The sequence below is a fragment of the Palaemon carinicauda genome, chromosome 17, assembly GCF_036898095.1.
Source record: "Palaemon carinicauda isolate YSFRI2023 chromosome 17, ASM3689809v2, whole genome shotgun sequence".
In the NCBI taxonomy this organism is placed as follows: domain Eukaryota; kingdom Metazoa; phylum Arthropoda; class Malacostraca; order Decapoda; family Palaemonidae; genus Palaemon; species Palaemon carinicauda.
Genome location: NC_090741.1, coordinates 65,568,675 through 65,592,591, shown reverse-complemented (window position 1 = coordinate 65,592,591; position 23,917 = coordinate 65,568,675). Strand labels below are relative to the sequence as shown.

At 41.6% G+C, this 23,917-nt stretch overlaps 1 protein-coding gene across 2 annotated transcripts in view; it reads right to left on the bottom strand.

The window, feature by feature from the left end:
* Positions 1–23,917, bottom strand: part of LOC137656834 (peptidylprolyl isomerase domain and WD repeat-containing protein 1-like) — a 387,155-nt gene that overhangs the window by 5,499 nt on the left and 357,739 nt on the right. For both annotated transcript variants that reach the window (XM_068391160.1, XM_068391159.1), the window contains exons 8-11: positions 21,641–21,833; positions 21,092–21,326; positions 19,955–20,143; positions 19,340–19,491 (exon numbers count right to left, since the gene is read on the bottom strand). In XM_068391160.1, coding sequence (XP_068247261.1) covers positions 19,340–19,491; positions 19,955–20,143; positions 21,092–21,326; positions 21,641–21,833 — 769 coding nt within the window. The remainder of the gene's footprint in view (positions 1–19,339; positions 19,492–19,954; positions 20,144–21,091; positions 21,327–21,640; positions 21,834–23,917) is intronic.

Genomic DNA, 23,917 nt, shown 5'->3' with positions numbered 1-23,917 from the left:
ACCACCTTGCCTCTCTTGGGAGGTGTGCAGTCGTCGGATGACTGGAGCGAGTCCGAACTGACCCAGTGGCTACACCTAGGCCGTTGGACTTGCGCGGAAGGGACCGACTTGCACTTAAAAGCTGCAAGATTTGGTCCATGGTTTCTGCGAGAAACCTCTTCCGCAGACGAGGAATAAATGGGCTCTCTCGTCTTTGTGTGGGTGGGGTGATCACGTCGGCAACGTGTGTAGATACACCCGAAACCACGGAGGGAAACGTCTGTTCGTATATCAAGCCTGTGGAACCCATAAGTCCTTCGACATTACTTCTCCCCTGGGCTTGGGAGCTTGTAAGAGGTATCGGACAAGGTGAACAACTGGCACGAACAAACGAACCCTCGAACGCAACACTGTAACACTTTGCGCATATCACTTTATCACTTTTGATTTTCTGTTTGCACTTATTTCACTGAACTCGAAACTTTAAGTGATTTGTACCTGAAACACGCAATCCTATCCTTCATTAAAAGGTAGTAATTGCGAAAACAGTTTTACAATGTAACAGAAAAACATAATGAAAGATAAAGAATTCAGTGGCTGGAAAAGAGACTAAACACTAGATCAAATAAAATACGTTTAAAATCTCTCACCGCATAAAGCCTGGGAACAAGAATAAAACTCTAGAAACGTTTTACCTTCTTCCCCTATAGCGACTAGGGAGAAGAGTAAAAAAAAAAAAAAAAAAAAAAAAAAAAAAAAAAAAAAAAAAAACGAGAACAACGTTACCCGCTTGAACGAAACGTTTATCCTCCTCTCTCTCCCTCCGTCTCTATCTCTCTCTCTCTCTCTCTTGACTTAGAACCTGAGAGATGAGCCCAATTATATATCGTTAAAACATATTATTTGTTAAAGGAAAAAAACTGAAAGGTTTCCCAAATAAAAAGTTTCTTAATTAGAATTAAAACCATTAAAGCTAAGAAAGAATGAACGAAACGCTAGAATCGGTTTACTCTTACTGCAACGTGAAACCGTGAAATACTCTCTCTCTATCGTAACGATAGAGCGCATGTTGAACGTTCTGAACGTCAACAACTGCGGAGACAAAACTAAACGTTAGTTCATCTTTGAAAACAGTACGAGACTATCAAAGAAATTCTTTCAAAAACATAAAAATTAAAATAGCATAAATTCTTAACAGGAAATACGATATGACGGGCTCAATGTTAATTAACTTCGGTTCCAAGTAAGGACCGCCTACTATTAGGAAAGGTCGCATATAAACAAACATAACAATTAATTTTTATAAGTTTATAATAAATGGAAAGTTAATCGAAGAGGCCTATAATTGGCGGAGAGATATAAAATAAATCTATAACTTTGATAAGCAAAATTACCAAAAACCTAAACACACTTCCGTCTAAGGGAAGGGTCGGTCATAAAAAGTGAAAGAGAGTCTATACTCTCTTCGACACCAACACTTCCGTCTAAGGAAAGGGTCGGCCATTTAAAAGTGAAAGAGAGTCCATACTCTCTTCGTCACCATAATTAAATCTATCCAAAACGAGTTCAAGTTTTGAAATGAAGATAAAACCCCTGCATAGCGAAAGCTCAAAACTGGAATAGTGTACTTCACCAAAAAGTTGTGAAAACAAATCCAGTTAGGGACGGCGTATTAGTATGTCTTGCCGGTGGCACGACAGAGGAAAAATTGAGTTCTTGTTGACAAGAAGTACTTGAGTACCTACTCACAGATGGCGCTGTTGTGTACACCCCCACCTGTATAGCGATCGCTGGCGTATCCCGACCGTAGATTTCTGTCGGGCAACAGAGTTGACAGCTACATGATCATCGGGTAAGATTAATATTGAAAATTGTATAATAAGAAATAATGTGATTCAATAAACCTTTGTGAAAAGTGCATTTCACTCATGATATTTTTGTTGTCAAAGTACATTTTCAATGGCTCTGACCAAGTTGATAGTGCAAAGAGCTAAGGGGGCTATTTCAGGAAAAAAGCCAATATAGTAGTTGTAGTTTTCTGTTTTGTAAAATTCAAATCTTACGTATATTTGCCTTTCATTTATCTGTTCACATAATTCTGTTTTCAAATGTAGGAACAATGAACAGAAGAGGCTGGTAGCCTGTGACTCCTATATCCATCACCCGGGTGAATTGTTTATTTGAGACACCAGACCGGGTGTGGTGTCCTAGTAATTGACAGGCTGTAGACAGAGTGAAAAAAGACTTGTCAATTGGTAAAATAAAGTTATTAAGAAAGAATCCTATCCCCGTGATGGTAAAGTTAAAACACCTGTCGATTATATGCCAACAGTAAGAACAGGAAGGTGAACCGAGATGAAAGTGATAGAGAAGTAGTGAAAACTTTGTCAAAGAGAGCTGTATATTAAAGATTAAATTCTGATTACAGCAGTATATTAAAAAGTGAAAAACACAAGTGAGTGAAATGTTATTTTTATTAATAAAATAAATTTTTGAATATACTTACCCGGTGATCATATAGCTGCAACTCTGTTGCTCGACAGAAAAACCTACGGTCAAAATACGCCAGCGATCGCTATGCAGGTGGGGGTGTACATCAACAGCGCCATCTGTCGAGCAGGTACTTAGTACTCCAAGTCAACAAAGAACCAATTTTCTCCTCGGTCCACTGGGTCTCTATTGGGGAGGAAGGGAGGGTCCTTTAATATATGATCACCGGGTAAGTATATTCAAAAATTTATTTTATTAATAAAAATAACATTTTTCAATATTAAACTTAGCCGGTGATCATATAGCTGATTCACACCCAGGGGGGTGGGTAGAGACCAGCATTACATGTTAACCTTATTATGAGCTAAGTATTTTGTATTTCATTTTAGCAGTTATTCAAAATAACAAACATAAAATAAATAAGTACCTGGTAAGGAAGTCGACTTGAACAATTACTCTGCCTTTTTAAGTACGTCTTCCTTACGGAGCCTCGCGATCCTATTAGGATGCTGAGCGACCCCTAGGATCTGAAGTATCAAGGGTTGCAACCCATACAACAGGACCTCATCAAAACCTCTAATCTAGGCGCTTCTCAAGAAATGACTTTGACCACCCGCCAAATCAACTAGGATGCGAAAGGCTTCTTAGCCTTCCGGACAACCCAAAAACAATAATAAAACATTTCAAGAGAAAGATTAAAAAGGTTATGGAATTAGGGAATTGTAGTGGTTGAGCCCTCACCCACTACTGCACTCGTTGCTACGAATGGTCCCAGAGTGTAGCAGTTCTCGTAAAGAGACTGGACATTCTTAAGATAAAAAGACGCGAACACTGATTTGCTTTTCCAATAGGTTGCATCGATTATACTTTGCAGAGATCTATTTTGTTTAAAGGCCACGGAAGATGCGACAGCTCTAACTTCGTGTGTCCTTACCTTCAGCAAAGCTTGGTCTTCCTCATTCAGATGGGAATGAGCTTCTCGTATTAACAGTCTGATAAAATAGGATAAAGCATTCTTTGACATAGGCAAAGATGGATTCTTAACTGAACACCATAAAGCTTCAGACGGGCCTCGTAAAGGTTTTTAAATAGAACTTAAGAGCTCTTACAGGACATAAGACTCTTTCTAGTTCATTTCCAACCATACGATAAGTTTGGAATATCGAACGATATTGGTCAAGGCCGAGAAGGCAGCTCGAGTTTGGCTAGAAAACCAAGTTGTAGAACATGTAGTCGTTTCGGATGAGAATCCGATGTTCTTGCTGAAGGCATGAATCTCACTGACTCTTTTAGCTGTGGCTAAGCATATCAGGAAAAGAGTCTTAAAGGTGAGATCTTTCAGGGAGGCTGATTGTAGCGGTTCGAACCTGTCTGACATAAGGAATCTTAGTACCACGTCTAAATTCCAACCAGGTGTAACCAAACGACGCTCCTTCGTTGTCTCAAAAGACTTAAGGAGGTCCTGTAGATCTTTATTGTTGTAAAGATCTAAGCCTCTGTGACGGAAGACTGATGCCAACATGCTTCTGTAACCCTTGATAGTGGGAGCTGAAAGAGATCGTTCTTTCCTCAGATATAAGAGAAAGCCAGCTATTTGAGTTACAGAGGTACTGGTCGAGGATACGGATACTGACTTGCACCAGTTTCGGAAGATTTCCCACTTCGATTGGTAGACTCTAAGGGTGGATGTTCTCCTTGCTCTAGCAATCGCTCTGGTTGCCTCCTTCGAAAAGCCTCTAGCTCTCGAGAGTCTTTCGATAGTCTGAAGGCAGTCAGACGAAGAGCGTGGAGGCCTTGGTGTACCTTCTTTACGCGTGGCTGACGTAGAAGGTCCACCCTTAGGGGAAGTGTTCTGGGAACGTCTACTAGCCATCGAAGTACCTCGGTGAGCCATTCTCTCGCGGGCCAGAGGGAAGCAACTAGCGTCAACCTTGTCCCTTCGTGAGAGGCGAACTTCTGCAGTACCTTGTTGACAATCTTGAACGGAGGGAATGCATATAGATCTAGATGTGACCAATCTAGTAGAAAGGCATCTATATGAACTGCTGCTGGGTCCGGGATTGGTGAGCAAAATATTGGGAGCCTCTTGGTCATCGAGGTTGCGAAGAGATCTATGGTTGGCTGGCCCCAGGTGGCCCAAAGTCTCTTGCATACATCCTTGTGGAGGGTCCATTCTGTTGGAATTATTTGTCCCTTCCGACTGAGACAATCTGCCATGACATTCAAGTTGCCTTGGATGAACCTCGTTACTAGTGAAATGTCTAGACCTTTTGACCAGGTGAGGAGGTCCCTTGCGATCTCGTACAATGTCAGAGAGTAGGTCCCTCCTTGCTTGGAGATGTACGCCAAAGCCGTGGTGTTGTCCGAGTTCACCTCCACCACTTTGCCTTGAAGGAGAGACCTGAAGCTTTTCCAGGTCAGACGTACTGCCAGTAGCTCCTTGCAGTTGAAATGCATTGTCCTTTGACTCGAGTTCCATAATCCCGAGCATTCCCTACCGTCTAATGTCGCACCCCAGCCTACGTCCGATGCGTCCGAGAAGAGAACGTGGTTGGGAGTCTGAACAGTCAGGGGAAGACCCTCTCTAAGGTTGATATAGTCCTTTCACCAAGTCAGACAAGACTTTATCTTTCCGGAAACCGGAATCGAGACCGCTTCTAGCGTCTTGTCCTTTTTCCAGTGAAAAGCTAGATGGTATAGAAGAGGACGGAGGTGTAGTCTTCCTAGTGACACAAATTGATCCACGGATGACAGTGTCCCTACCAGACTCATCCACAGCCTGACTGGGCAGCGTTCCTTCTTCAGCATCTTCTGGATGGATAGCAGGGCTGGGGGTTGATCGTCTTGTTCAGCAACGTCCTCATCAGAGGGTTCCTCATCCGAAACTGATGAGGAAACGGCAACGGAGTGGGCAACGTCTGACTCGCTGAATCCGGTCGCACTGGTGGATGCGTGACGGAGCCGGACGCAATATCATGGCACTGCTGCACAGTCTGTGAACTGTCAACAACCATGGGTGCGCGAGGAAGTACAGCGTCAACCCGAAACTGTCTAGACTGTCTGGGTTGTGCAGTCAACACCCTACCGGGTTGCTGAGGTTGACGCACTGCGTCACAACAAGTCACCTCTGCTGGTTGTTGAACGTCTTCCTAGTGACACACTGAACGTCAACAACCACCTCCGAGCGTCGCTTAACGTCAACGTGCGACTGGCAACCCACACTGGGTCGCATCGGTGGAGGAACCACCTCAACTGGCAGACGCGAGTAGGATACCTCAGCGTCAACAGGGCGCACAACTAACCGGTTGGAAGGTTGTTGGCCAGAAGGTTCTTCTCCGCATTTAAGTCCTTTATCAAGGACACAAGCTTGGACTGCATGTCTTGCAGCAAAGCCCATTTAGGGTCTACGGGAGCAGGTGTGGCAACAGACGGGGTTAGCGACTGAGGCGGAACCATTTACCATCCCTGGAAGCCTTGTTATGTGTGACATAATAGTACAGCAAAACTTCAAAGGCTCGACAAAAGTTGAGAAGTTGACCTGTAAACAACTTGGAGCGTCTCCTGGCTAGGCGCCAGGGCGAGTCTACCAGAATTGAAAAGTCTATCTGGGCAGAGGCATGAACTCCCAAGCCGAGAACTTCTCTCGTGTCCTATCAGACTCTCGCTCTATAAGCCAGTTTAAAAGAAGGGAAATCAAAGGCTGTATCCCTAAAACTCCTCCTGGTGCAAAAACCAGTCGCCTAGCCAACGTAACGCTCTCTAGGAGAGCGAGAGAGCACTAGCTTAACAACAACGGCTTCGAAGTAGCTAGGCCTAGTGTAAGTTCTGACGTTTAGGCGAACGAGGAGCAGCAGTTACAAGATCCGGACGAAGATCCTTAAAAAAATCATCATGATTTAATTAAAGTCCATAGGAGGCTAAGCAGCTTAAGGCTCCTCTCCAAATGACAGAGTCCTCAAAGGAATATCAGTAGGAGGGAGAACAGCACTTTCTCATCTACAGGAACCTTGTCCGATAAAAGCTAGGTTATCTCAGTGAGTCTCTCACTGGTGCATTAGTAGCAGACCAGAAGGCAACGTCATGTAACAGCTTGACAGTCTGTGAACTGTCAACAACTGAACTGTCAACCACAACAGGTGCGTGAGGACATACAGCACTGGTGCATTAGTAGCCACTCGAGACTGCTTTGACTGTCTATACTGAGCAGTCAAAACAACTCTAGAATGCGGAGGTTGACGCACCGCGTCAAAACAAAACAACTTAGGTTGTTGTTGTAACTCGCGAACGTCAACGGAGGGTTCCGTGCGTCGCTGAACGTCAACATGCGGCTGGCAGGGTACACTGCGCATGGGTGGCGGGACTCTCACAGCTGGAGTGCGGGAGAAGGTAGCCTCAGCGTCAACTGAACGCACAACCGTGGTTGGTTGTAGGCTAACGGGTGCAGCGTCAACCTTCTCCGCACGAAAGTCCTGCATTAAAGATGTTAACTGTGTCTGCATGGTCTGCAGCAAAGACCACTTAGGGTCTACAGTAGCAGGTGCGGCAACAGACGGTGTTACTGCCTGTTGCGGTACCGCTTTGCCTCTCTTAGGAGGTGAGCAGTCGTCGGAAGACTGCAGCGAGTCCGAACTGACCCAGTGGCTACAACTGGGCCGTTGGACTTGCGCGGAAGGGACCGACTTGCGCTTAATAAGCTGCGAGACCTTGGTCCATGGTTTCTTACGAGAAACCTCTTCTGCAGACGAGAAGTAAATGGGCTCTCTCGTCTTTGTGTGGGTGGGGCGATCTTGGGTAGATACGCCCGAAACCACGGAGGGAAACGTCTGTTCGTTGATCAAGGCCTAACGAACCCATAAGTCGTTCGACATTACTTCTCCCCTGGGCTTGGGAGCTTGCAAGAGGTCCCGGACTAGGTGAACGACAGGCACGAACAGACGAACCCTCGGACGCAACACTGTAACACTTTGCGCATATCACTTTATCACTTCGATTTTCTGTTTTGCACTTATTTCACTGAAATCGAAACTTTTACTGATTTCTACCTGAAACACGCAATTCTACCCTTCATTAAAAGGTAGTAATTGCGAAAACAGTCGTATAATGCAGCTCATTAATACTAGCAAAAACAGAAAACATATATAAAGATAAAGAATTCAGTGGCTGGGAAAGAGAGTAAACACTAGTTCAAATAAACTACGTTTACAATCTCTCACCGCACATAGCCTGGGGACAAGAATAAAACCCTAGAAACTTTTTACCTTCTTCCCCGTACAGCGACTAGGGAGGAGAGTAACACGAGAACAACGTTACCCGCTTGAACGGAACGTTTTTTCTCCTCTCTCTCCCTCCGTCTCTATCTCTCTCTCTCTTTCTCTCTTGATTTCGCACCTGAGAGAAGAGCCCAATTATATATCGTCAAAAAAACATGTTATTTGGCTAAAGGAAAAAACTGAAAGGTTTTCCAAATAAAAAGTTCCTTTAATTTAGAATTTAAACCATTTAAGCTAAGAAAGAATGAACGAAACGTCAGAATCGATTTACTCTTACTGCAAAGTGAAACCGTGATACACTCTCTCTCTATCGTAACGATAGAGCGCATGTTGAACGTCCTGAACGTCAACAACTGCGTAGTCTAAAAAACTAAACGTTAGTTCATCTTTGAAAACAGTACGAAGACTATCAAAGAAATTCTTTCATAAAACATTAAATTTAAACAGTTTTAAATTCTTTAAAGGCTAAATACGATATAACGGGCTCAACGTTGATTAACTTTGGTTCCAAGTTAGGACCGCCTACTATCAGGAAAGGTCGCATATAAACAAAACATAAAAATTTATTTTTATATGTTTATAATAAATGGAAAGTTAATCGAAGAGGCCTAATAAAGGCGGAGAGATATAAAATATATAGATCTATAACGTGTTAAGCAAAATTACTAAAAACCTAAACACACTTCCGTCTAAGGGAAGGGTCGGCCATTTAAAAGTGAAAGAGAGTCCATACTCTCTTTGTCACCATAATTAAATCTATCCAAAACGAGTTCAAGTTTTGAGATGAAGATAAAACCCCTGCATAGCGAAAGCTCAAAACTAGAATAGTGTACTTCACCAAATAGTTGTGAAAACAAATCCAGTTAGTAACAGCGTATTAGTAGGTCTTGCCGGTAGCCCGACAGAGAGAAAATTGGTTCTTTGTTGACTTGGAGTACTAAGTACCTGCTCGACAGATGGCGCTGTTGATGTACACCCCCACCTGCATAGCGATCGCTGGCGTATTTTGACCGTAGGTTTTTCTGTCGAGCAACAGAGTTGCAGCTATATGATCACCGGCTAAGTTTAATATTGAAAATTAAGTGTTGTACTTGCACAGATATTACTCGGTGCTTGAATATTGTAAGGTTTTTTGAAAAACAATTGTGAAGTATTCTGCTTTTTTTGAGATTTATATGGTGGCTTATTTACCATTGGAATAGGACTTTCTATAAGGAGAGAAAACAATCATATGGTATTATAATGAAAATAAAATATCGTGTTACGATACAGGTTATAACTGTTTCGGTTCAGAGTGTTAAGAGTCCTTCCTTGGTATCTTTACATTTAGATATAAGTTGTTGAGATATGTTTGTAGATAAGTAAGATATTTAGTGGCGTGCTTATTGAAAAGAGGATTGGTGATATTAATTAGTTTAGGTAAATATTAGGTACAGGTAGTTGTTTTTTCAATACTTTTGACAGAGTAAAATAGGATTTTCCAATTAATATAAGTGAGTATTTGATGGTATAGAATTATTGCTAAAATAGATAAGTTTAGGATTTAGATTATTATCCCAATTATAAAATTGGGCTGGGAGGAATGTAGAGAGTAGAGGTCCCCTTTTTTGTTTTTGTTTCATTTGTTGATGTCGGCTACCCACCAAAATTGGGGGAAGTGCCTTGGTATATGTATGTATGTATAAAATTGGGAATGTATCTGATTGTATGTATATGCAGATAAAGTATAAGTAGAAGTATGTTTGATTCTGGTCCATAGTATGCCCAAAGTTCACTACACCAAGAAAGAATAGGCTTGTTGATTGTCGCAGGGATGACGATGATAATGACAAGCCTCCACCTTTAGACAATTTACATAAACAGCCAACTTTCGTTAATAATGAGCTTCATAAGCTCTTAACGAGGCTAGCTTTCTTTGTTAAATTTCAGAAGTACAGGGAATCCTCTCTAAAGATGGTAACTCTGGTCCTACCCACCCCATTGCCACCCTAACTTAACTCCTCAAGTTGAGTCTAGTGTTCAAAGTATTTCTTTCAGTAATTGTTCTGAAAGTTTGCTGTGCATTACAGATTCAAAAGTCTTTCACAGAACTTCAAAATCTTTAATTACTTTATAATTTACCATTGTGCTGTTAAACCCTTGCATGCTACAATCCTCGATTGTGAGGTAGAAAACAGAGTTGGTAGCCTGGGCCCCTAATATACCTCGATTCGCTAAAGTAAGTGTTACTAAATTATATCGGATTACATAGGTGGATGGCATGGGATATTGTATGATTCCCTTAAACCTTGTTGGGGTGAACAAGTTGTCCTATTAATGCATTAAATGTTTTCAAAAATACATTCAGAAGAAAATCCTCCTATTCTCATAACAGAAATTCTTGGGTATTTTTGTTGTACCATTTCATCCACTTCTGCAGTCATTAACCAACGAAGTGCAAGTTTCCGTTTCTATTGATGCAAGAAGAGCTCATTAAGATACAGCCTGGCCTTGCTCATCACAAGGGACTTTGGAAGACCCTGCAGCATAAGTCAACAGACAGGCGATGAAACCAGCTAATCTACTTCTCTGCATGACAGTTCTAGACAAAAGATATATTAGTCTGCATTCTTAGAATGACAGTATTTCACAATAGAGAATGGCATAGCTCATTGAAGATGACTAAATTTGAAGCTTATCCTAACAATGAATGAACCACTAAAGTCTTGAATGTCCAACCGTAATCAAGTTAAAGTTACCTTGTTATATTACCAACGCAGAAGTGATATGCTTCTGAAATGGATCTGCACTGGTACTAGTGCAAAAATTATCGCTGAATACCTAATAGACAAGCAATTCTTTCAAATACAGGATACAGTATAATGTCCTTGGAATATTTTGCTATTCTAATCCTGAATTTCAAGGAAAGTGTAGTCACTACCTTAAATATGAAGTGAATATGTCTTGAAATATGGACACAGTTGTAAAATCTTCATGTAATTAAGGTATTTAGTTTAAAAAGTAAACATAGGCAGTAATGCACATAGTAGTCTTTTGTTGGGAAAATACCATCAGTCATTACAGGCAAAATATTATATTGGATTAACCCAGAAAACCAGGCCAATGATTAAGATTACCTGTCAATGATAAAAAACTAAAACAGGTAGAACGAAAACTTAAAATTTCTAAAATACAAAACATAGAGCATATAATGAGGGGTCAATAACATGACAGACAAGGCTGTAAAAATTGTTCCATAAATAAAATCCAGCATTGTACTGTACTTTACAAATGTGTCTCATCTTCACGAGAACTCAACACATAAGGTGAAGACCTTATCTGGCTGGGTTTCCTTTAGACACAGATAATTTTACTGATAAATCTCCTAAACTGAAAAATAGGTATAAAGAATGGCAGCATTATATAGAAAAAACAACAAATAAGTTTAGAGAGAAGTAACACCATAGGTAAGAAGATACAGTCTAATAAATAAATATGGCCTTATGGAAGCCTTACTGGCTATCAGAAAGTTAATAAAATTAATGATTATGCAGTATGAGTCTGAGTTTGCAAAGTTTTGAATACTATAGTGTAGTTTAACTTTATCTTGATGCACAAGAGCAACAGTTAAGACTCGAAACACTCGCCTTCTTTGGGACGGGCTGATTCACATGTTTCCTTGAGGCTGAAGGTAAAGCACAAGGCCAAATCATTCATAAACCCACGAATACTTTAAAAATAAAATCTTTTTTTTTATCTTTAAGGGTTTAAATACCTTAGAGATCCTACATGCAGACTACTGGGGAGAGCACTGGACTAGAGCAACAGTGCAAGGACCATAAGGACAAAAATTTACTAATTCTTTTATAAGTAATTCAAAGAGACCAAAGTTACATTTATATAATCTCAAACACAAAGGAAGTGTTTATTAGTGACAGGGGAAAGTTGGAACAAGATATAGTTATAAGTTGGATGCCTTGGGTGGGCAGAGAGCAAAGGAATAGATAAAAAAAAGTAATATGTATAAAGTTATGTAGCTGGGGGACAAATAAAACCTTAATTACTACCTCCAGTGTGGTGTCAAGTCACACTGTAGTTAGTACATCACTAAAAACTTAGTTGTTTAAAGATGACTAAAGTCATGAAAAAGGGATTTTGACGTAGGAAAAATCTATTTCTGGGCGAGGGACCTGTGCCGCCCAGTGAATAAGCTCCATTTAGCACTTATTCTTAGGTAATTTACTGCTAAATATACCAGAGAAAAAATGTAAAGGAGTGCTAGGTTAACTAGCTCGCTCACCTATTGGTGTCGGTATAAAATTGGGCGTATAATCCAGAGGTCCCGCACTATTTAGATTCATCCACGACAGAAACCCCAATAGAGGAGAGCCGTTCAACCTCACTCGGTACTACTAACACTGCATCCGCTCAGAGCCCAACTCCTTAGCACCCAAAGTTTGGGGACTTCAAGGGAGAGGAGCTGGGAGGGTTCACTGGGCGGCACAGGTCCCTCGCCCAGAAATAGATTTTTCCTACGTCAAAATCCCTTTTCTGGGCTCGAACCTGTGCCGCCCAGTGAATCTATACAAGAGAATATGTCACCAAACTTGCAAAATAAAGGAAAAAACATAAGCGTAAGGGAAATACAGGATGCTTTAATCAGAGATGAGTACCAAAAAACAATTATAAGGGTATCTTAAATATGAACATAAATCCAATAAGGTAGGTATAATAATGCCGTGAGTGATAATATATACAGATACTCAGGAGTTTAAAAATTTACAAATATAATAACAGTATTCAGGTGCGAGACCAACGAATACAATAGGGTATAAATGAGGCAGGTAGGAGGGAGAGATAAAGAGACAAGGCATTAACCTGTGAGTTACCTGGGAGTAACTACGCTCCCTGCGGCTACTGTAGAAAATTTTAGGGCTTCCAAATGTTTAAGGTAGTGTTTCTTGAACACTGACGGTGATTTCCACCCTGTATACCTGGAAAGGTCCGTAAAATTCATGTGGTGAAAAAAGTTCACCGAAGTAGCAACCGCTCTGATATCATGTGCAAGAGGAAAAGAGTCAGGGTTAGCTTGTTTAATAAAATACAAAATTTGTTGCCTGATCCCTTTAATAGTAATGGTACCGCCTTGTTCTCTAACGAATAGAGGCCCCGAGGAGTTAGAGGAGGTCCGGGATAAATAAGACCTAAGAGTAGTAACAGGGCACAGAGACGGGTCTTGCGTGAGGGGAACAATTTTCCAGGAGGACCATCTGTTCTGAGGGTCTTCGTTCTTAGCCAAAAAGAATTTGTTAGGAGAAAGAAGGACCTCTCCCGAAGGCAGGAACTCAATATGACCCGGGTCTCTCGACAAGGCTGCCAGTTCAGAAATTCTTGCCCCGGAAGCCAAGCTCACCAGGAAAAGTGTTTTCCTGAGAAGGGGAATGTAATCACAAGAACTGTTAATGGTATCAGAAGCCAATTTGAGTACATCATTAAGGAACCAGGTCACCGGGGTAGGACGAGTAACCGGTTTCAGTCTGGCACAAGCTTTCGGAATTGAAGCTAACAAAGAGTCGGTTAAGTCTATGTTAAAACCCACTAGGAAGATCTTTTTCAGAGCAGATTTAATAGTGGTGATAGTATTGGCTGCCAGACCTGATTCTAATAAAGATCTAAAGAAAGTGACTGTAAGGTTCAAGTTCATACAGTTCACGTCTGAGTCTATCAAAAATTTTGCCAACTTTTTAACTGCAGAGTCATACTGGCGGATGGTGGAATCCCGTTTATCCGATTTTAGGAACAAGGTGTTTTGAGGATCAATATTGGCACCATGCATGGCCGCAAACTTCATAAAGTCCATAAAGTTAGGGCGCTCTGAATGTTTGAGAAAGCGTACACAACGCGTGTTTGTACTATCTGAGACAGAACCGGATTGGGTATCGGGTGAGGGTATAGTCTCAACTCTCGCAGGAGAGGATACCAGTTGCTCTTGGGCCAGTTGGGTGCGACCAAGGCTACTTGTCCCTTGAAGGATCTCAGCTTGTCTAGAACTTTCAGCAAAAGATTCACCGGGGGAAAGAGATAAATCTTTTCCCAGGTGTCCCAATTCTGTGCCATGGCGTCTGTGGCGTAAGCCTGAGGGTCTAGATTGGGAGCCACATATACTCTCAATTTGTGGTTGGACTCCGTGGCGAAGAGGTCCACTTGGAGACCGGGAACCTGAGAGAGAATCCACCGAAATGACTTTAGATCGAGTGACCATTCCGATTCTAGAGGGGAGGTCCGGGACAGGGCGTCTGCCACTACATTCCGGACTCCCGCCAGGTGGACAGCTGAAAGATGCCAACGGTTCAAGGCTGCTAGGGAGAATATGGCTACTAGAACATGGTTCAGAGGCCCTGACTTTGACCCGCCTCTGTTGAGGCAGCGGACCACCACTTCGCTGTCGAGGACCAGACGAAGGTGTTGTTTCTTGGGAAGAGCGAGACGTTTCAGGGTTAGAAGAACTGCCATGGCCTCCAGCACATTGATGTGAAATTGGCGGAACAAGGGAGACCAAAGACCTTGAACTTTCTTGAGCTGAAAATAGCCGCCCCAACCTGATAAGGATGCGTCCGTGTGAATGATTAATTTCGGAGGCGGAAATCGAAGGGGAACTGACTTTGACAGACTGTTTGCTCTTGTCCAAGGAAGAAGTCTTTCCCGTAGAATGGGAGGAAGGCGGACTTTCCTGTCCCGGAGCTTCCGGTTCGCCCTCGAACGCCAGACACGATTGATATCTTTCAATTTTGCCTTCAGAAGAAGATCCGTCACTGAGGCAAACTGAAGGGACCCCAGAATCCTCTCTTGGAGTCGTCTGGAACTTACTTTGTCTTTGAGAAAGCGTTTGGTGTTCCTTGCAATCTCTAACCTCTTGGGTTTGGGAAGACACAGAGTATGAGATATAAGATCCCATTGCAGGCCGAGCCATTGGAACTTCGATTTTGGAAGAAGACGGGACTTCTTGAAGTTGATCTGGAAGCCTAGAGATTGAAGATAATGGATGACTTTGTGAGTGGCTTTTAGGCAATTTTGGGAGGTGTCTGACCAAATGAGCCAGTCGTCCAGATAGGCTACTACTTGAATCCCTTGATTTCTGAGTTCCTGAATAGCGACTTCTGCTAACTTTGTGAAGATCCTTGGGGCGATGTTGAGCCCGAAAGGCATCACCTTGAAGGAGTAACTTTTGTCCCCTAAGCGAAAGCCTAGGTACGGACGGAAGTGTCTCGCTATCGGGACGTGATAATAGGTGTCTGTAAGATCGATAGAGGTGGTGACGGCCCCACGGGGAAGTAAGGTCCGCACCTGCGAGACGGTAAGCATTCGAAACTTGTCGCATTGAATGGACAAGTTGAGAAGGGATAGGTCTAGAATCACTCTTCTCTTGTCTGAATCCTTCTTCGGGACACTGAACAGCCGACCTTGAAACTTCAGGTGTTTCGTTTCTTGTATGGCGTTCTCTTGTAAAAGATCCTGGACAAATTCGACCAGGTCCGGAGTGGAATGTTGACGAAATTTGTTCGGAGGAGGAGGTCCTTGAATCCAACTCCACCCCAGTCCCTTGGAGATGATACTGAAAGCCCAGGGACTGAACCTCCATTTGTTGCGGAAGGCATAGAGCCTCCCCCCTACCTGCTGCACCTCAGTATTGGTTTGAGGAGTTGCCTCCACGTCCGCCTCGGAAGTTCTTTCCTCTGCGAAAGGCTCTTCCCCTGCCTTTGTTCTGGTTAGAACCACGGTGGTAGCCTCTACCTCTACCATAACTCTGGGAAGAGCTATGAGCCTCATACGACTGGTTAAAGGCAGGAGAAGTGGCGGAGGCACCGGAAAGCTGGCTCTTAGGGAGCAGAACGGTGACATAGTCGTCCGAAGGAGCCTGAGAGGTGGAAGGCTGTGCAGGGGCAACAGGAGATGGGGGAAGAGGCAGCCGGAAAATGGACGAACCACTCTGCTGTTGCCTGAACTGGGTGGAGGTATATGGACGGAGCTTCTTCCTACCCCGGGCTTGGTAATTTGCAGGGTCATATTTACGTTTAGGAGTCAAACCCCAACGGGCTTTAAGGCTCTGGTTGACTCTAGTGGCCTCCGCCAAGACTTCCTCTACAAGATCCTCAGGGAAGAGGTTTGAACCCCAACAGGAGGACCGGATAAGCTTATTAGGTTCATGCCTAATAGTCGCCTCTGCCAGGACATGTTTGCGACACCTGCGTTTAGCAGTAGCGAAGTCATACAGGTCATAGTATAAAGACTGCAACGTAGCCTTGTTGAGAGACTTAAAAATACTCTCAGTATCGTAAGTCAAGGCTATCGACTCCGTGGAAGTGGCCAAGTTCAGAGTACGGCCAACGCGTAGGCGGGAATCATACTCCTGTTTAATGAGGGATTCCGGGAGACGGGGAAGCCGCTCACTAAACATTACTGAAGCACAGTCTGCTGCTAGCTTGCCAGAGGTAAAAGTGGTATGGACGTTGTCCCAACACTCAATGCCTGAAGGAAGAAGGAGGGAGATTGGATCCACCTCTCGGATGGGAGGCAAGGGCTTCTCCTCCAGAGCATATTGGAAGGCAAGCTCTGCTACCTTATTGACACATGGAGTCACGGTGTTTTTGTCCATTAAGAACATTGTGAAGGAGCTCTTATAAGGCTTCAACATGATGTTGGTGCAGCCGATGTCATTCAGGAATCTGGCCCACACAGATTGGGCTTGCTCTTTTGGGAAGATGACTGTCTCCTTGGGGACCTTGTCTAACCGAACCAAAGCTTCCTCGGTAAGCCTGGCATAACCATGAAATGGAAATGCCAGACCAGGAGGAAAGAATTCAAAGTCCTCTAGGGGACGAGTGCCAAGACCCTCCAAAGTTAACATTCCGTCTGGGAACGGGGAATGAAGAGCCATACGCCAAGGGTTATTTTTGGCAAACGGCGGGAGCTTAGAGGCATCCGGGATGAGAGAGCTTTGGACTCGCTCCGGAGCACCTTGCTCTAATGCCCCAAGTCTCTGACCGATGTTAGAGAACATCGTGTCCATCTTAGACTGCATCTCTGATACCAACTTAGCCTGCATCTCCGACACGATGCGAAGCATGGCTGATTCGGAAAGGCCCGGGCTAGCAGCAGGTGTGGCGGAATGAACTCCCGGGTCGCGAGACTTAGAGGAGGAGCCAGAAGCCTTAGATGACAGGTTTGTATTCTGTTTAGAACCATGAGAAGCCTTATGAGGCTTACGAGCTTTAGGTAAGGTTCTAGACTTATTCTTGGGGGGAACCGAGTGTGATCGTTGGGACGAATCACGGTCCCCAGAAACACCATGAAAGGAAGAGCGATCAGATGAAGAAGAAAGAGAGGGGCTGAGGATAGGAATCTCAGCGCCGGAAACACCTGCCTCACTTACCACCCTACCTGTATCTGGATCATCCAATAACATGGGTTCCACGTCAAGGTTCATGGAGGCAACATTGTCTTCTAGATCTCCGGGGGCGTCCGACGGATCCTGCTCTGGATCAATGAACCCCGCTATGGTGGCATCAATGTGGGCAATGATGGGAGCTGCAACATGCCTAGCCACAGCGGCTGAAGACTTGGCGTTGGGGTAAATCAAGGAACAGTAGTCCTCGGAGAGGACGTACGGCCGCTTGGACTTCACGTTCCGGGAAAAACCACCAACCCACACTTTCAGCGTGGCCCGAGCCGCAGACTTTTGCTCCGGGGATGCCTGAAATAATAGTGGGAATTAAAAAGGGAAGGCTCCCAGTGGTCCTTCAAGACCATAGATATCTTACTAAATAGTGTATGTATGCCAAAAAAGGTAAGATAAATAAGAAGGCAACATAGCCAACGGGACTCACCGAGTCAGATCCAAGGGTGGTAACGAGGTCAAAACAGACCACCAGTTATCCGGGTGCCATACCACGACATCCTCCAGCTGCACTCCGCAGAGGGCGTGAGACCGACAGACGGTATGGCCGCAGGGCTGATGTAGAACAGCTGCACAGGCCGTCGTCTGACAATGCACCATCTATAAAAAGAATAGTATATGAGAAACTGTAATTCTCTTAAGTAGGGGCGGGTCCGGAGGACCCGGGCCTAACATAAGCCTAACACAAGATTAGAGCTTAACTGTAATATTCTTAAGTAGGGGCGGGTCCGGAGGACCCGGGCCTAAACATAAGTCTAACTTAAGACTAAAGTATAGCCATCCATTCCGGTCGAGCCGGGAGCATAAAAAAGGATGCAACAACAAGAAATTAAGACACATGGTGTCTGATTTCCCGGGGCGAGGCTAAGCCCCGGGCCGGGAAATAAAAGTATCCAAAACCAATTCGTATAGGAACTCCGGGATAGTGATCTGTCATATAATCATCATAGGCACTGTTATAAATTAATAGGGGGGCGGAACTGTAGATAAGAACCGCCAACCGAACCCAGAGGGTTTCATATAACATAAACCAGTGTGATAAGTGAATATAAAATAGGGTGCACCGGGATCCAACTCTGTTGACCGGTGGCCAACCAGACTAGACAGAGACGAACCCGCCGGGACACCCGGAGGACAAAGTCCATAAACACTGAACTACCCCCTCTAAAAGGAGGGAAGGCAACGGTCCCCTAGGGGAGGGGGGGAGAGAAGCCTAGCCGCCCACCTAGCGAGAGGGGGAGCATGGGGGAGGATCACGTGATACGGAGCAGCAGGGCTACCAACTGACGATCCCCAACCAGACAGATCAAACGGAGTGATAGCACAATATTCATTATAATAGTAATAGCGTTGATAATATAAAATAAACACATAAAAATTTTTGGGCAAGGCATGCAACATAATAATTAAATCACAAAAGACACACCTGATGGCTTAAAAAAAAAAAACATTGCCGCCTAGCAACGAAGGTCGGCAGCCATAACGATACGTAAATGATATCGGCCCAAAAAGTGAACCACGAGGGTTCTAAACGCTAAATAATGAATATCCACAATAACAAATAAAATTTAATAATAAAAATAATACATATAGTAACACCGCGAGTGAAACTAAAAGCTCTCAAAACAGGAGTACCAACTGTAAGTGGGATCAAGCAAGATCGATATGAACGAAGAGAATAAACTCCTATAATTCAAATATTAAACGATCTAGGTTGCTCAAAACACAGCAAAACCAAGCTTGGTACTTAACTTAGACGGTGTCTCCAGGGAAACCGACGAAGAAGCCATAATCCAATGAAAATAAGTGGAAAAACGAGAGCACAACAAAAATGCGGGTTACAACACAAGACGTGCTAAAAGGAGTTGGGTTCTGAGCGGATGCAGTGTTAGTAGTACCGAGTGAGGTTGAACGGCTCTCCTCTATTGGGGTTTCTGTCGTGGATGAATCTAAATAGTGCGGGACCTCTGGATTATACGCCCAATTTTATACCGACACCAATAGGTGAGCGAGCTAGTTAACCTAGCACTCCTTTACATTTTTTCTCTGGTATATTTAGCAGTAAATTACCTAAGAATAAGTGCTAAATGGAGCTTATTCACTGGGCGGCACAGGTTCGAGCCCAGAAAAATATGAATAAGCTTTAACAAGTTATCTATTCACATACTGTGGGAACAACAGTGATGAAGAATTGAGATCCATTAGTATTGGGACCAGCATTGGCCATGCTGACAGTATATGGACGATCATGTCGAAGTGATGGATGGAACTCGTCTTCAAACTCTCCTCCCCAGATGCTCTCTCCACCAACCCCCGTGCCTGAGGGAAAAAAATTATACCATTAATGGTCATCTCAGAAATATTCTACGTAATAAACAAAATACCTCTGCATATACTAATGCAAATTATAGCTCACTTAAAACAAAAATATTTTGTCTATGACAACATGATACATAACAAAATGTCTTAAAAATATGCAAACAGTGTGGACTTGAGCTTCAATTGAAATCAATGCTCAACAAGATAAAAAACAATGATGTGAGAAGAGCTCACTAAACTGATCAATCCTACCAAATATCTGCCTAGATTTTTTAAAGATTGTTTAGAATTCTCAGCAGATAGCAAGGGTATAAGACTTATTACTTTGCATTTTGTGTTAACCACGACATAGAATGTTTAAAATAGAGAAATTACATTGAATCTTAATCTGAAATCAGGGAGTTAAATCTAATCTCATGAAGTAGAGCTAAGTTAAAAAAAAGGTCTTTGTTTCCTGACTTACCAAGAGGGTCTCCAGTCTGAATCATAAACTGTTTGATAATACGATGAAAAAGATGTCCGTTGTAGTAGCCATTCTTAGAATGAACGCAGAAATTCTCCACAGTCTTTGGACATTCCTTTGGGAAGAGCTTCAGTGTAATATCTCCAAGAGATGTGTGAATTATGGCAGTCTCATAGAGTCTCTGTCCACCTGAAAATAATAAAATGATACAATAAATCTAAAAAAGTACTGTATCTTTATTTGGATCTTGATCTTAATACTAGATATCAGATCATTATGTATTATACAGTACTGTACTATGCAATACCAAAGAGAACAGTACAAAGTTAAACGCATTTACAGCATGGCCTTAACCTGTCCCAAAATGAAATAAAATCTAACACCTAACACCCCCCCCAAAATAAGTAATATAGAAATTAATAAATCAAACACACATATTCAACATAACCTGTATGATCATAAGATGTTTTACATCTGTTGTTTGCTTCAGGTGATTAGACACGAAATTAGTTATGTTCATTATCTTCTATCGTGCACTCCGTCTTCATGAATACTCAAAGCTAAGTCTTTATCTATTACCCCTTTCAATAATTTCCTGAACCTCCTCACAAGTCTGTCCTGACTCTTTCATAATTACTGTTTTCCTGACTATCTGTCCCACATCCTACTTATCACATATTCAAAATATCTTAATCTTTGAGTTCTCAGTATTTTTTTCCAGCTTCTGCACATCACATTTCTCCCCTAATTCCTCATTTGTATGATCTTTCAACTGTATTCCAACTGTTGAGCTTAATATTCTGATGTCACACCTAATCAAATCTATTGTCATCTGCTAGTATTGGAGGTGCTTTGAATGAGTTTAATCAAACGCTTAAAAAGTCCACCAAGTGTCATTAAAAAACTCATGAAGTTCACCTGAGGGATTTATTCTATGAGGAAAGATGTAAAATGAAATAAAGTAAAGTTGGATATATTGTACAATTTGGCATCTTTAGACTAAGAGGAGGAGACAAAAAGTTAAGAGCGAGCGAGTGATGAAACTGGGGACAAAAAGATACAAAAATAAATTGTCTATTCTATGTTGTACTTGGAAAAGAACAAAGAACAAAGTTAGTGATACACTTGTATCCTTACCTCCTTGTTCAGTTGCAGCAATAATGTCTTCTTTGGAAGGCTTCTCATTAAACACATCACGATCAGTGTCAACACTCTTCGTATCGGTTGCATCTCTCCGCGTAAAGAGGTAGAAGCGATTTTTTCTGAATGCCGTTGCAACCAGAGTTGGGTCTGCTTTTACAGAATCTAAGGCTGGGTTATCTGAGGCTTGCATTTCCATAGTGATGGTACCTTTATTTTTCTTTACTTTTCCCTGAAAATAAAAGAATATACAATATAGTGAAATAGCATCTGAGAGACTTGAATTTTCTTTCCATAAATTGTCCTTACAGAATAAAGTCCAACTGAAATACAATATGAAATATAAAACCAATATAAACATGACCTAACTTTGATTACAATATGCTATAAAATATATACAGTAAGTCTCTTTTATGTTATAAGTTCATTCAGAATAATAGGTTTCATAACTTTAAACAATCCTACCAGAAGTAAAATTTTATGATTCTATTTCCTTATGGGCAGAAGTAACCCCTACCAACTAAAAAAATCTGATTTATCACTTACCTGGAATAAGGAAAGATTCAATATTCGTAAATTTTCAGGTTTGCCAATTGTCCTCACAAGACGATTAGTGTACAAGTTAACAACTTTCACCCCCAGCATAGTGGCATAAAGTAGAAAATGACCACTTTCATCATAAACCAGGTTGCAGACACCTAAAGCACCGCCTTTCTCAACGTCCCTCTCCACAGCCATTCTGTTGTAATAGAAAGATTTAAATATTAACTGTATTTATTGCAGATTTTACCTCTCTGAAATCTCAAAGATTGATACGGTTTGGACATGCGATAAGAAAGAATAAGGAAAAATTAGTCAGGAAAGTAGAAGATATTGAATTGTAACATATACAATTATTAGGAAGGCCTACAAGATAATAGTAAAAGAGTATGAATAAAGACCAACAGATAAGGATTCAGGTGCAAAGAACAGACAAATAAACAGAAAAGAAAGAATCTATCTTATTATATGGCTAATATTGGATAGGAAAAATCTGCCATTTAAATGTTATAGATGATTTCTTAACGGATAATCACATATAAAAAACCAAAGAAAATAATTAATCTTCATTCCTTTTCATCACTTTTTAAATGCATTTCAAAGATGATATCCCCTTTTACAATAGAATTCACCTCAATACTTGAAACATATTTATATTTCTTTTATGACAAGTATAACATGAAGTGAACTACTAAACAAATCTACCCAATAGCTAATAATATATATTGTTTTTTACTAATTAGAGAAGGATGACTGGATTGATGGTGATGGGGCCAGGGAGGCGATTCCTTACCTAGGAAAAAATGTGCACTTGCACTATAAAGTAAAAGATAAGTTGGAGAGCAGGATTGATCTCGCCTACAGATTTTAATCATGAATGAAAATTGAAGATAGATCAATTAAAAGTTTAGGGGAATATAGAGAACATATAAAAAGTACAGGATAGAAAGCATTGCACCTTGGGATTAGGGAATGATGAATGAAACCATCAGTAACATCTATAAATTAATAAGCAAGGGATACTGTAAGCAGTTTGTCTCAGAAGGGAATACAGTACTTCAATAACTAGAACAGGGATATAGTAGAGCGCATACCTTTGCCATCAAGAAAACTGATGATGTTGTGGGTATTTGATTAAAAACACATATATCACAAGATAGGCAACTAAATTTTGTATATTTTGGCACTAATTTTATGTAAAACAAAAAATTGACCACAATATGGTAAAAAGATATTTTCTACCTTTTTGTGACCTTGGCCTTGACTTTTGACCCAATCACTACCAAAATCTAATTAAACTGTCCTTGGATCATGGCCAATCATCCCACTAAATTTCATGAGATTCAACAAAATAGTTTTTGAGTTATGCAAATCACAAACACACAGGAAGGCATACAAACAAACAAGAAAACTGATGATGATGATGTGGGTATTTGATCCCAAAGCAAAAATATCACAAAATAGGTAATTAAATTATGTACATTATGGCCCTAGTTTCATGCAAATCAGATAAAAATTGGCCACAATATGGCACAAAGATGTTTTTGACCTTTTGTGACCTTGGCCTTGGCTTTTAACCCAATCACTCCCAAAAACTAACCAAATTGTCCTTGGATCATGGCCAATCATCCCACCAAGTTTCATGAGATTTGGTCAAATAGTTTTTTTTTGAGTTATGTGAATCACATACACACACACAGACACACACAAACAAATAAATACATAAACAAGGGTAATGCCATCACTATATCATGCTGTATATAATAAGATAGGCAATTGAAATATGCACATTTTGTCACTAGTTTCATGCAAATCGGATAAACATTTTCCATGATATAGCAAAAAATAAATTTTTTACCTTTTCATGACCTTGACTTTTGACCCAATCACTCCCAAAATCTATTCAAATTGTCTTTGGATCATGGCCAATCATCCCAACAAATTCTATGAGATTTGGTCAAATAGTTTTTGAGTTTAGAGATTTGTGTTTTACCTTTTTGTGACCTTGGCCTTGACTTTTGACCTAATCACTCCCAAAATCTAATCAAATTGTCCTTAGATCGTGATCAATCATCCAATCAAATATCATGAGATTCGGTCAAATAGTCTTCGTCTTTGAGTTATGCATATCACAAACACATACACAGACATAAGCCTATTAAAACATAAACTTCGCCACAACGAAGTTGGTGAAGGTAATTAAATAGCTGGCTCTAACTACTTCCAGCAGTACTATTTAATGGAATAATATGCTTAAAAAAGACAACTTTAAATCTAAATGAT